Raw genomic sequence first — 13,990 nt, forward strand, 5'->3', positions numbered from 1 at the left:
CTTCCCGATGAACGTTCAATCCGCGTTAATTTCATTAAGAGAAATGCAACTGCCTCGGCCGTGCGATACGTTTCAAGCCGTCTCCTTGGCCACCCTTCCGCCTACGCGTGTGCGGCCAGCTTCAAAGCCACTCCTTCCCCTCGATGAACGGGAGGCACCGCCACGCCAAATACACCGCGACCGCGTCGAAACGAAGAACAACGTAAATTTACCGGTCACCTTGTATTCCATTCCCTATCCGTTCTCTCCTCGAGCCCCTCCAACCCTGTCCGCGTCGGTCGGTGTGTCCCCATCATGGACTCTGTAACCCTCCCTACGAAACTTAGATCAATATGTTGCGTCACGTTTCGCCCCCCTGCACGCCGCCCGACATCCATCCACCCACACCTTCGTCCACCCCGCACTTCATTCCTGACCCCAGCCCTCTACCCCTGGAACGTGACGTCACACAGGGACGCGCCCCATTCATAGGCTCTCTCACGCAGAGAGACGAAACCACAGCGAGTACAGAGATCGGCGAGGAGAGAAAAGAAGAAAGAAAGAAAGAAAGAAAGACGAGGAAGGGGGGAAGGTGTGTATATGCGTGCTAGGTTTGATCGCACGTAATGGTGTAGTAGCAGAAAGACGAAAAGGCTCGGGGAAAGAAAACACTGAAAAAGGAAAGAGAAGAAAAGGGATTCGTTCGGACCCTGAGAACCGACGAATCGAAGAACCCCGTTTGGTGAAAAAGCCCGGGCTCGTGTAATTGAACGAACCTCGCGTACCGTGGCTCTGGCTCTTTCTCTTTCTCTCTTTACAGCAATGAAGAAACGTACGAGCGTTCCGTTCTAGCGGATCGATGATGTCGTAACGCGCGCCGTGACGTTTATCATCGTGCTTGCGTGTGGCCCTGGTGCTCATGTGGGAGTACGTGTTCGCTGGACGAACCATTGGCACGCGCGTACACGCCACCTCCTCGGTCTATCATATATTTTCGGCTGTATTAAGCGAGGTTTCGCTATAACGGGGATGGATGTTCGGAGAGGAACACGAGTCTCTCAGAGAACGATCAAGGAATCTCTTCGAATCTGCAGCAAGGTGCACAACTAAGAAACTAACTGGCAGCTATGATGATACTTTTACGAAAGTTTCAAAGACAAAGGCGTTGAATCGAAGATTAAATATTTTCGAAAGTATCGTAAATTGTTGTTGCGTTCTTGATGGAATACGTGGCCAGGGAGGGAACCGGGCGCGCAAGGCTCACTTTAACCGACTGCATAGCCAGCCTCCGTTTCTTAAGCCGCGTTAGTGTACGATGAAAACCAATAAACTTACAGGAAGTTGTAAGCCGAAGTTCCGCGCGTCTGCCTCTATTATTGTACCTCGCCGGGTGAAATGCGCGCGCGTGTATTCTCTGTACGTGCGTAAAGCCCTGGTTGTCGCTCTTATTTCTCCGCTGCCGGATGCGCCGCTTTCAAAAACGAAGTTAAATTACCCTTTATGCCGCGGGCCTCCTGAATACAAGCGAATAACTGCCGCAACCTCGAAGAATCGCTCGCTAAACTATCGTGTCGTTAATCGAGTTACGCGATCTATTCGAGGATTTCTCTTCGAATCGTTTTAAATCATCGACGTTACTTTACCAAACAGCTGGCGGTAAGACTATATTTGATCCAGTAAGCGACAAATAAATAAAAAATCAAATTTGCCAAATTACAAACTTATCATCGGCATTACTCGGCATTAAATATAAAAAGATATAGAAATTTAAATATGGAAAAAGTAACGTTCCAAGGAACTTTCAATCGCAAATAAAATCGCAACGATCGATTATAAAATCCAACTTTGAACGATAAATGTTCAATGACAATAATGATAATACGATCTGTCCATAATCACTCGATTATTAAATATCGCCTCGAAATGGGGATGCATGACGAAGGGCGTGTCGTGTTCAAAGGCGAGAGACGAGAAATAAAAAGCTAGGTTGCAGGCAAGTCCGTAGGCACTATTTCATTCCCATTGATGAAAATCCTATCAAAATTGTGCGATCTGACCGGAGAAATACCAGCGTTCATAGATAGGAAACATATTCGCTAGCTGGCTATTTAACGATGGCATTACGCCCACATATGTTACACACGCGCACGTCCACAATAACGGTTAATTGGTGTAGCATGGAGAAGGGTGGGCGGTAAGGGGGACAACAGTGCCGCTATAGGTCAATTATTTCCACGTATTTCAAACGTGCGCGACGATACGCGGCCAGTTATCGTCTTTTACGATAGGGCTGCTCTTAATTGTTTCCAGGAAGGTGACATTTCTAGCGCTGATCGCTTCTGCACTTTTAACACCAAAGCCAAACCATCGGTGGCGGTAATCGTGGCCGCCCCGACGACGACGACAACGACGAGGCTCGTGTTTCGAAATCTCTTCGCTTAGGAAATAAATGGACTGCCTTGAAGACGCGATAAATCACAGCGGCGCGGATCCAATTTTCCGCGAACGCCGGGAACTGGAACTGCGTGAAATCGCTGGAATCTTCGATAACGCGCGAACGAGACCTTCTTCCGCCATTAACCGCCTCTCACGCTACCATTCCATTTGACGTCGATCTAATTTTTCAACGGTTCTTATCTCTCCTCCTACGATTCGTCTCAATTTTTATTAAATAAAAATTGTACGCCTCTGTGTGTTCGTCTAATTACATATACAACGACTCATGAAAACGTTTGAACGTTTGTCATGGAAAATTAATATATTACATAAAACACATTGAAATGCCAAAATGTGTACAGAAGAGACATTAGCATACAGTATATTAGCATACACTTTAAGCGTATAATAAATGTTAATAATGATCTCGCCGAATAAGCCTTTATATAGAGCGTTCAAAAATTTCCAGGCTGGAAATGAAAAGAGAAAAGTACCACCAGAATTTATGGTTCAATTTTCCTAGTCGACCAGAGATTCTCGTCGCCATTCTATTTAGGATAGCGAGATTGTGCAACGCGCGAATATAGTGCAACGAAACGTATAGCGACAAGCCCGAGATAATACCTCGAAGGAGTCGGCAATCGTAGCCTCGTTTCCGTTCTCCCGAGTGCACAGATTCGCGCCCAAGATCCCATTGATCAGAGTTATCAGCGAGGGCCGAGCGAGTGACTGTGGCTTTCGGGCTAGTTTCCACCCTATCGATTCGTGCGACAGATCTCATTGCTTATCGATCTGTGATGCTTTTCATTTCAAGTTCAATATTTTTCTCGAATTTAAACAAATCTTTCATTCGCTTCTAACGATCTGTACAACAGAATTTGATCTGTATTCTCCGATAAGGTTGAACGATTCATTTACGGCAATTAAGAGGATAGAAATTCAAATATTTCCGCATGGGGGTAAATTTATTTGAATCTTCGGGTGGCGTGAAAAGAACGAGCCTTGGAACGTCACGAGAGGCAAGGCGTTTCCGGTGCTCGCGTACCGAATGCACCGTCACAGAGGATTTCCTTTGATCCCTTCATTTAGGTAATGAATCTTTTTTGGTCGCGAGCCTGACCGGTCTGGCGACAAATAAGACTCGTGATCCCTCAAAGCATAGATGTTCACTAAATTTAAGTGGCTTCTGTAATTAAAAGAAAAATAGCGGATTATCTAGCCACCCTCTACCGAAAGCGCGCATTCTCTCGCCAAAATCATTCCAAAACTCCCTACGAGTAACCAACGAAACTTTCAATTCAAAAATACTATTCTCGATGCTTCTAAAGATATTTGAAGCTATGAAAGACAGCGAGGAGCGACGATTTCTTCGTGATTGCACAATGTTGAAACCAAACTCGCAACCGGTGAAAAGAAATATTTTCGAGAGCTTGAAGTGCAGCTAGTGATAGAAGACAATCATTGTCGGACATTGTATTTATATAAGTTTCAAAGGGCAGTGGATGAAATACAAAAAGTTAACGTCAATCAATGTTGAGACCAATCTCTCTACCAGTGAAATGAAATAAACTAGAAAACATCGGATATTGTATATATGCAAGGTACGACAGTAGATCGAATAATAGAAAAGTTAAAGTAACTAATTGATCGATATTTATCGTTACCAAACTACACTAACCAGTGGAGTGAAATAAGTGAAATAAATTCAAAAGCCTAAAGCACAGCTAATACCGATAATAGATAACCGCGATGAAAAATTATATCGATACAAGATTCGAGAAATCAGTGGATGGAATACAGAGTATGATCGATAGTCGATCGGTCGATTGACTCTAAACTCGCTATCGGTGGAAAGAAATAGATTCGAAAGTCTAAAAAATAGCCAGCGATAGGAGACAATCGGTAAATCAGACATTGCATTCGGATAAGGTTCGACGACAGTAGATCGAACAGAGAAAAGTTAACGTAGCTAATAAGTCAGCCGGGACCCCACCCCGGCGTGTTCGAACGTAGAACGCGAGCGAGTAAGAAAAACAGAGGGAATTAGAGCGCGCGAGAGCTCGAGGAGAACTCGATTCCTTCGGACAATATATCTTGCCGCTTCTTTTCCGATTTCGCCCCTACCTTGTTCGACCGTAGAGTGACCTTTCCGCCGCAGCGTGCGCAGCACCGGATGCTGCAGTAGTTGCAGATGTGGCCGACGCCGTCGGCGAACTTGGTTTTCAAGCATATGTGACACGTGGCGTGCAACTCCACTCCCGCCTTCTTGTGTTTCTCCGAACAGGCCCGTATCCTTTCCTCGAGGATCGTCACCTCGTCCTGCTTCCGTCTGTAAAGTATAATATAAGAAACGTATTATTCCCCCGTGAGCAAAACGAATAGGGGGAGAAGGAATCTATTTTATAAACATTGAAAATGTCAGATGGAACTCAAGATAATTCCGGTAACGTTAGAACGCAAGATGTTTCCTCTCCTTTTGGTTACGACAAAATCGGTTACGACATATCTCGCTACTTTGGATCGATTTGAAAGAAAGTTGCAAAAAGAAACGCAATTTCATCACGTCTCTCGAAGACTAACGCGATATCACGAAGGCAGATAGGACAGGAAAGGAGCACGTTTAGAAGCAGTCGACGTTGTATGGAAATTACAGGCTAAACCATCAAACGAACGCTGCATGCGAGGGGGATACGTTGAAAAAGAACAGCCCCCGGATAGAAGACGGCAAACCAGCTTCGATAAATATGTAGACGCACGTGTACGTACGTGCTTAGCTGCGTTCTAACAAACCCTTCTTCTTCGTTTCTCGTCGTTGTAGCAAGTAACTTCGAGAACAGATAGCGAAGTCCTCCTACCGCGGTATGCTCGCATCAGCGAGCTTCGAGGAGGAAAATAGAAAAGAAAAGCGTGCTGCTTCTTCGAGCGGGAATGCTTCAGAAGACTCGACTCAAGTCGCCGTTATTCCCTGGTAATTGTAAATCCTCCATTTCGAGATTTTCGGTCAAACAAAACTAAGAAACAGACCACCAGATCTTTTCCTCTTTCTTCTCCTATCTCTCACGGTTTGCTATTAACATTCAGTCTATCGTCGGCCGTTCTTCGTCGAGCTGAGATTTTTCTGCAAATTGCATCGCACCGTCGTCGTTCCACTTTTATCTGCACCCGCTATGATTTCGTTTAGGCAGAGCTACTTAATTCCAGCCGCGTAACTAATTCGCAGCGCGACGTTTTTAACCCCCGCTCGTTTGGCTTTCAGCGCGGTTTTCGAGATCCAAGAGACCGGAACAGCCATCAGACGTCCGAGAGAATTCAGCGAACGCGAGGCTTTTATCGAACGTTCTCTGCTGCTATCGAACAGAGTTTGCTTATAGAACTATCAGCATCGACTGGAAACTCGAAAGGAAGAGCAAGGAGGGTGGAAGGCGCGATAGAGTTCCATGTAACGTTCAACGATGCGAAATCGCCAATCCCCATGCAAACGCACTCGAACGTCTTATTATCGAGCTTCAGAAACTCGATGTCGACTACGACTATAGTCCTGCAGTTTATACACCGTATGAACGACGCTAGAGTCCTGACTGTCGGTAGAAGCGAAGGAGATAACACGTAGAAGGGAAACTTGGTTTCTATCGCGTCATGAACGATGCGAAGTATTTTGCAGGCTATAGAATAATCGATGAAAAAAGAACTTTCTAGCGAGTTCTATAGATTTGAAGTTGTCGTATGTAAGACTCTGGTGAATGGTCGTCTGGTAAACGATCTTCGATGGAAGGGACTTTGTTAAGGTGCTCGATTTCAATCGAAGGAACGGCGGGATCATTCGCGAAAGTCTTGGAATGGAAGAAACGAACGGGCACTCTTCGATTAGTGGACAGAGAGATAGGATTGTGAGCGGTTGCAGTCGAGGGAATGGCCAGGCTTTGATACCGGAGGAGAGTCAATTTATCGCTGAGGTAATTGAACTGGAATGGAATGTGACCGATGTCATCGATTTATTCCAGCCTGTCGCTAACTTGCAACGTTTCCGTGTCTTTCGTCGAGACGATGAAATTCTGATACACTTCCAACTTTGTCCTCTCTTGGTGTATACACGGGAATTTTCAATTTGTGTTCACCCGCTTTGAGCGCGTACACGATTCGACGATCATAGGAGAGTTTCTTTAGAAGGGTGGTTCGTAAACAACGTTAACCATCCTAATCACAAGGGATGAAGATGACAAGCCGATCCAGGCAGGAAGGATTCGCAAGCCAAGTAGGTTAGCACGAATGCACGAGGGAGTAAGGAAGGCGGGAATACTTGGCACGAGGTTAGCCCATCTACAAGATCGGAAGCCCTCGGTGTCTCTAGGTCGCGTGTACGTGGACGAATGAAAGTTGGGAATCACGAGGGTTGTTGGCACTGGGACGGCGGATTCGAACTTGAATCCCAACGAAACAGACCCGAGAACAACGCATCGAATTCCTTTTGATCGCTATCATTCTAGCTAGCTATAGTTGCTGGCACAAAGGAGGAAGAGACGCCTATATTAAATACAGCGGTAGTCGATTCTAGTTTCGAGCGGAAATTTGCATGGAACAGTCGCGAGCGGCGGTAACCTAAATCTTGAGTTTGCCGATCGAGTCAAAGGTCGTGGCTGCATGTCACAAAGTACATATACAACGCGCTACACCCGTATATAGACAGACAGACAGAGAGAGAGAGAGAGAGACGTGTATGTGTGTCCGCCTACGTTACTCTAATTGCTTTACCAATAATCGCGCGCGACTCGCGAACACGCGACGACGATCGGTCGAGCTGAAACGCGGCTCGTCGCGTTACGGCCGCGTTTTCCCCGAGACACGATCTATCCGTCACGCGAGAAAAAAAAAATATTCTTTCGTGACAAAAGGAGAGGAGAGGGGAAGGAAGGGAGAGAAGCAGATCAAAGCCAGAGCAGAGAAATGTAGGTTACTTAACGAATACCTCCCGTGATTTACGCGCGACTTTTCCGTCCCACAAAATCCGCGCTACGCGACTTTTCACACTACGTCCCGGCTACGTGCCTCGCTCGAACAAAGAGTCCCTACCCTCTCCCCCGATCTTCGCGCGACGCGTCGAAACTTCCGTCCATTCGAGCCTCCGTTTCATTTTTTTTTCTCTTTTTTCTTTTTTTTTTTTTTTATTCACGCCTCAAACTTTACCTCGTCTATTATACTCAAGCTTTACAATATCCATAGAGAGGGAAAGAAAATATCGGAGAATATTACTCGTTAAGGTGAAAGGTAGACGAGGAATTAGCGTTGGAAACAGTTCGACGTCAATTACATCAGAAAATTACATCGGTTCGCACGCATGAACCAGCCTAAAAAGCGAGGGACGGAAAAGGTTACGTCTATTTTTGCGCGAATCGCCTTGTGATGCGTCACGACGGCAGACCTCCCATCCATACCACGACTAAAATTATCATCGCGATATCAAAGGATTCTCGTTGCTATACGTGACTCGACAACGTAGCAAATACAAAACCTAACCCACACGCTGTAACTGCCGACTCTGGAACCACGTGTAAAACCGCGTCACCCTTCCGCGAACGGGCTACCCTGTACATTTCAGGATCCAAGAATTTACCATGCCAATCCAGCCTCTTTCACACTCTATCCACGGCCTGCAACTGCATACCCTATGCATACCCTATGCAACTACAGCAGCTCGTTACCGAGCCACGTCAAGGCTTGCTGCCTTGCATTTTACATGCGTCCCTACACGTACTTATCGTCCACATTACATGATCTCGCATCGGTATGGCGAAGCACGCTTTCCTCATTACTCTCTCGCTCCTTCCCTTTCTCTCGATGCCCATCCCCTCTCCACTTCTCTTCCTCTGTCGATTCACCCCTCTTTCACCCTGTTCTTTGTCTCTTTCTCTCACACTCGCTGGCTGCCTGTCTCTGTTCTCCGCTCGACTGCTTTCTCACGTTCCCGTTTTCCATCAGCGACAACCTATCAATAAAACGCCTTCCTCGAAGAACGCCGTCCATTTTCCTCGGCGTCGCCTCGCTGCGACTCTGGCACCGTAATTACATGCGAATGAGGCTGCTGGCGCATCCGTCACCCGCTGCCTCTTGCAACGGCTAGGTGCCAGCCTGCCGTTGAAAGGATCAGTTTTCGTTGATTCCTTTCGGTGTACGATGCAAAGTTTCAGACAATCGCTTCGTCGATCTTAAGGAACGTTCGTTCTACGTGTTTCCTATAATTACGCGAACACACTTTCCGGGAGAAGAGTTTAAGAAGATAGAAATTCACTACGTTTATTCAAAAGACAGTTTGAGTGATTTAATTTAGTTAAACGAAAAGAAGTTTATGGGAATAGATTTTTATTTGGTAGATGCTAAATGTAGAATTGACGGGATAATCATCCGAGGTAGCGACGGATACCTAAATAGGGAAGATACTACGGTAGGTATAAAACGGTCAAGGACTAACGAACAGGTAAGCAGAGAAAATAGGCGGAAAACGTCAGCGGGGACAATTTGCTGGTCAAGAAATACACGTACTCGATCGATCAGGTATCGTTTCGTTCGTTCAGTAATACTGATCAACGACGCGTGACCGTCCATGGTCACATTTTGTAGCTCTGCCTAGTCTGTCTGGCCATTCAGACCTTCTACTACTTGCTCGACGCAATGCCTCTTTCCTAACTCGTTTGTTTCTTTCTTTGTGGAAACGCGCAAAGGCGCCTGATTTTCTTGGATAAACGCATAAATCTCCTCGGACGTTAATCTCTTCGATAAGAGGGATGCAAATGAAAAAATAATGGTATTATGAATGGCTGATAAAAATAAACGTTCTTTAGAAAACATTTTACGTTTTTCGTTCCTCTAAGCAACTTAAAAGAAAGTCTCCTCTACTTTTAAATAATTAAGTGCATTCTGCTGTTTATTGTTAAGTGTCGAATACTGTAGTCCTTGTAATCCATGGTAGTCAGGGGAATCGATCATCGTCTCCTTCCTTTTTTTCTTTCCTTGCGTCAATAAATAAAATCGAAAATCATAAAGGCTAATAAAAGAAAATAATTAAATACAAAGAGGATAAAAAAAAGAAAGCATAGTGCACGAGGCAGAAGTATCGTCAGCAGCCGCAGCATCGTAGTTGTCGAAAAAACAGGTTGCAAAACCGACGTACCTCATAATCTCATTTTCCTTTTCCTCCTCCTGCTTCTGCCTTATTATAACCTCCTCGATGGTGCTCCTCTCCTCAGGGGTGAGGTGCGACATATCAGGTACAGCCGCCATCACGGACGTAAGATAGGAACGTGCACGGGAAGGTCTAATCGCGAGGAGTTTAGCGCGACGCGCGGGCCGGCGCAGCACCGACGACGCCGCCGATGAGGTACCGCGACGAGGATCGCTCGCCGCGCGACAACGCTCGTTCCTACGGGATATCGCGTCCTTTCTACGACTACGGGAAGGCTGTAGCGTACGGGGGGAGTCATCCGACACCTGGTAATCGGCGCAGCTGGCCACGACAACACGGGTACGCCTTCGACGAGCGTAGATTATGCCGTGCTCTCGCTTTCGTATCTTCCACTGGCTGTTGCTTGTCCCGCTGCTGCTGTTTCTGTCGCTGCTGTTTATGCCGTTTGTCACAGCATACAAGACGATGACAATCAGTGACGATCGGTACGCAGCTTGGAAGCCCGTCGACGACGACCAGCACGTTCGCCCGACGTTCGACTGGACAAGTGGAAGCCACTCGACACCGGACTGTCTTGTTCGTACGCGTCTTATCGTCCGCCTCGAGGCTGGCTCTCATGCGAGCGTCATCGAGAATCGTCGAGGCATCGACGCGACGCTGGATAGATCCGTGATCCTCGTCTCCGTCGGCGTCCTCGTCGTCGTTATCTCTCGTCGTACGATTACCAACGACCGCATCTGTATGACAAATCATGTTTCACAGGCTGTGTGGAGGTTCTCGCATTCTCTCTTCCGTCCCCGATCCTAGTTCTCCGCTCGAAGCCAGCATGGAACGATACGAGGGCTGTCCCCCAGGTGTTCCTCGAAAGCGACCTTCGACAAGCTTCCTCCTCGCGTCCTCGATATGGCGGCTGCGAGGTTAGAATGTGCGCACTGCTCTCCCCCGCTCTCTTTGCTTCTCTCTAACGTGCTCCGATTCTTTTCTTTATCTTAATCTACTCTTCTTCCTCGTGTATCTCTGCCTATACGACTATCGTATCTTGTACTCTATGATTCACGGTTCGCAGATTTGTTTACCCTGTTCCCTCTGTTTTGATGGTCGAACACCTCGCGAGGTATCGAGGTTTCAAGCGAACGAGCGGCCCAGTTCACGAGTACATCGATTGAAAACGAAAACGGGTCACGGGTGCCGTTGGTGCACTCGTTTCTGCCGTACACACGAAGCCCAGGTTCTTGAACTTTGCAGGGGAATACGCGATCCTATACACGGCGGGCGCAGGTGGAGCGCTTCTGCCACCGGTTAAACGAGACCAGTCCGCGTTTCAGCACTAGCCAAGTGTCGCGTTGACGGCCGCGCGACCAATCGGATACGATACGATAATAATGGCTACGTGGTCGTGTTTCTGACCTCTGTCAAACGTTTTCGGAATTTCATCGATTTCGAACGGAAACGGGTCACTGGGTATAATATCTACTGGCTCTCGGGATTTTTCTTCTTCAGCCTCGAATCGTGCACAGAAAAACACTCTTCCATGTATGTATTTTCTCGTCTTCTTCAACTATAAAACAACGTAACGTCGTGTTGTATCACAGCAAAATTAATCGTAAAATTCTTCAAAAACATCGAGGTGCGATCAACAAAATTTCACAAGTTGAAAGCAGACGAATCCTTGGAAAATGAATCGGCACAAGAAACGCGTTAATGCGAGCGGTAGAATACACGCGTAGCTTCGATCATACGAGGAAATCCGTGCCACGTATGCCTCGCTTCCAGACGATATTCAACGCTACAAGTATTCTTCTCAGTGTTTGCGATTCACGTGGCGGCCGAGACGACGATGGCGCTCTTCGACGTCTCTGCAGCGACCGCGACACCCACACAATCAATCGCCCTAGACCGGATTGTTCCACACCCACGAGAGCCGTTTTCTCAGCTGACCGGCTGTTCACGACGTTTTCAAGTCGCGTTCGTGCGATTAGCAGCTCGCGGTGTCAGCTGTTCGCTCGTTTACGAACCCCCGCGTTATAATTTATTTCCACGGAAATATGGATTCTCGTACTATCTTCCCTCGTCGATGTAAAACGACCACTTACGGTGTTATCGCGGGTGACTCCGTGCTTGGCTCTGAGTTTTCCGTTGCTCGCACTGATTACACACGCGAGTAGACGATGGTAACGGCGTCCAGTCGAATCGTTGACGGCGAACAGCGAAGCGAACGATATTCTCTCATTTCTGTGTTTCAACGTTTCCTTTCTCGCTAACGCTCGATGCTAGAACAACACACGAATGAGCTTATTCCACACCCCTAGCGCGCTTATGTCCGCCAACGCTCCGCGATTGGTACTACTCTCGCTGACGGCTCGGTCTCTCCTTCTCTCTCTTTCTCCACCTCCTCCTTCGCCCTCTCTGTCTCCCTTTCGCCCCTTCTCCCACCGATCGCCTACATCTTTCTCCCTCTACCCACGCTATCTGCTTCTATCTCGTTCGCCCCTTTCCCTCGTCCCTCTCCGCAACGAGCTGAAACGAGAAAACCGGTCTCCGCGAAAGGGGCTAATTTCCGACCGCGAATCGACTTCCTGTTAGAATTCTGGCATCGAAATCGCGCGAACCACCGACGACGAACCAACGGCCCTCGGCTCCACTCGCTATCGTTCATGGAAGAAACAAAAGAAACGGGAGAACCGAGTCGAAAACCACCGAGACCTTTCACCGCGGAGGACACCCTCCTACGGCTCGTACTTGTGTACGACCGCAGTTGCGCGAACCACTCACACACCCCCTCTCCTACGTGTTTGTCCATTCGGGACCACCACCCGACCTGCACGAATTCCGCTCTCTTCCCGTGCATGTGCCAGGCCCAAGGTGGGGAGGCAGATACGCGTCCTGAAAGGACGTCTGTCGCTCGCGGCCACTTCCACTCTCCTGATTTTACAGGAACGTGCGCCAGCTTCCGGGTCCTATTTGTAGGCGTACGACGATTCTTTGAGTTTAGGTTTCATCGAGTTGATCGCTGAGAAACGATCTATTCATGCGGTCTTAATAAATAATGGGATGCGGTGTATGTTCGAACCAATAAGGATCACAGGTCGCACTTACGTCATGGAAAACCTGGTATTGATCGCACCCTAGGCCAATGGGGTTCACCGCCGCAACGGTGTTACTCTTACTGTTCTGGCGGTGAATTCGAATGCGTCACCGCCACCACTCTAAGCCGGGAAAGTATGAATTTTCTCGTCGAACATTGATGTCGCGAAATCGCACATCATTGGCGATAATTATCTTGAAAGCTTTTGAATGATGGTCTTGTGCAATGTACATTGTATGTAGGTGTGTTTCAGAGTCTAATGCGATGAATTTCCCAATTAATCGATAATAATAAAATCGTAATTTACGAATAAAATCATAAGTAGAATGAGAAATTTGTTGCTGCGCTTGGACGACGAACGTCTGACATAGACAGTATTAATACTACTGGCGCGCGGCTGACTAGCGATGACAGTATGTACTGTCTTAAGCACTGGTGCCTTACATTACCTTATTTTAACATAAATTTCGATAGAAAGTGGGATAAGAAAATATCTAAAGATTTTATGCAAATGAAAAAAAATGTTGTTTCGACAGATCACATCTTAAATGTCGATCAATCAAGAGCAATATTAAAATCAGCTGCCAACAGCCATCAACCTAAAGTAGTAGACTCTGCTGATCTGCTTTTATGGTATGCAATACACGCATGATTAATGATGTATGGAGGGTAGCCAAAGATACTGAATCGTATCTTTCTTTCGCGAGAATCAAATAAAAAGTAATATTATACGGATCGTAAATCAGGTTCCAATGTACAATCATAAATAATATATATTTTTATTTTCTTGCACGTGCATCTGAACTCAATTCAGGTCAAATTTTACAATCAATCGTGTAAGATTCGACAAAATCATTTTTACATATATCATGTTTCATAATGATTGCAATGCGTTACATAAAATTGAATAATGTGCGGTACACGTACTTATAAATAATTTGTTAAGAGTATTATGTGAAATTAATAGATCAAGAGAAGCTAATTTAAATTCTTACAAATTTGGCACATTTAGGTGGAAAATAACATATAACAATTGAAGCATTATCAAAGAGCAATGTAAGAATAAATGGCAAGCGAAATTAGAAAGAAAAGATAATTATACGTTGATATAAATATTTTTTATCGATTTTCTAGTAGAAGGAGCACTTTTTCTCAATTTTGTATGGAATACGTTTTCGTATTCATTCACTAGCGCACACTGCCATAACAGTAATATTTAATTATTTCCATTTAGTTATAGTTATTTACATTATCTCGATAAGCATAATTCCTAGATAGCGTAGTTTACACTGTCGTTATGTACAAATGAGATTATT

The 13,990-nt window shown here is 46.2% G+C and overlaps 1 protein-coding gene across 14 annotated transcripts in view; it reads right to left on the reverse strand.

Moving 5' to 3' along the window:
- The window catches only part of LOC117230323 (regulating synaptic membrane exocytosis protein 2), a 66,995-nt gene extending 57,275 nt beyond the window's left edge, over positions 1-9,720 (reverse strand). For all 14 annotated transcript variants that reach the window (XR_004492763.1, XR_004492768.1, XR_004492759.1 and 11 more), the window contains exons 1-2: positions 9,578-9,720; positions 4,540-4,744 (exon numbers count right to left, since the gene is read on the reverse strand). Coding sequence is in view for 1 of the 14 variants with exons in the window: in XM_033487625.1 (XP_033343516.1) it covers positions 4,540-4,744; positions 9,578-9,687 (315 nt within the window). In the remaining 13 variants the exon portion in view is untranslated. The remainder of the gene's footprint in view (positions 1-4,539; positions 4,745-9,577) is intronic.
- Positions 9,721-13,990: the final 4,270 nt, after the last annotated feature.

The sequence above is a fragment of the Bombus vosnesenskii genome, unplaced genomic scaffold, assembly GCF_011952255.1.
Source record: "Bombus vosnesenskii isolate JDL3184/JDL3185 unplaced genomic scaffold, Bvos_JDL3184-5_v1.1 scf7180000013266, whole genome shotgun sequence".
Taxonomy (NCBI): Eukaryota; Metazoa; Arthropoda; class Insecta; order Hymenoptera; family Apidae; genus Bombus; species Bombus vosnesenskii.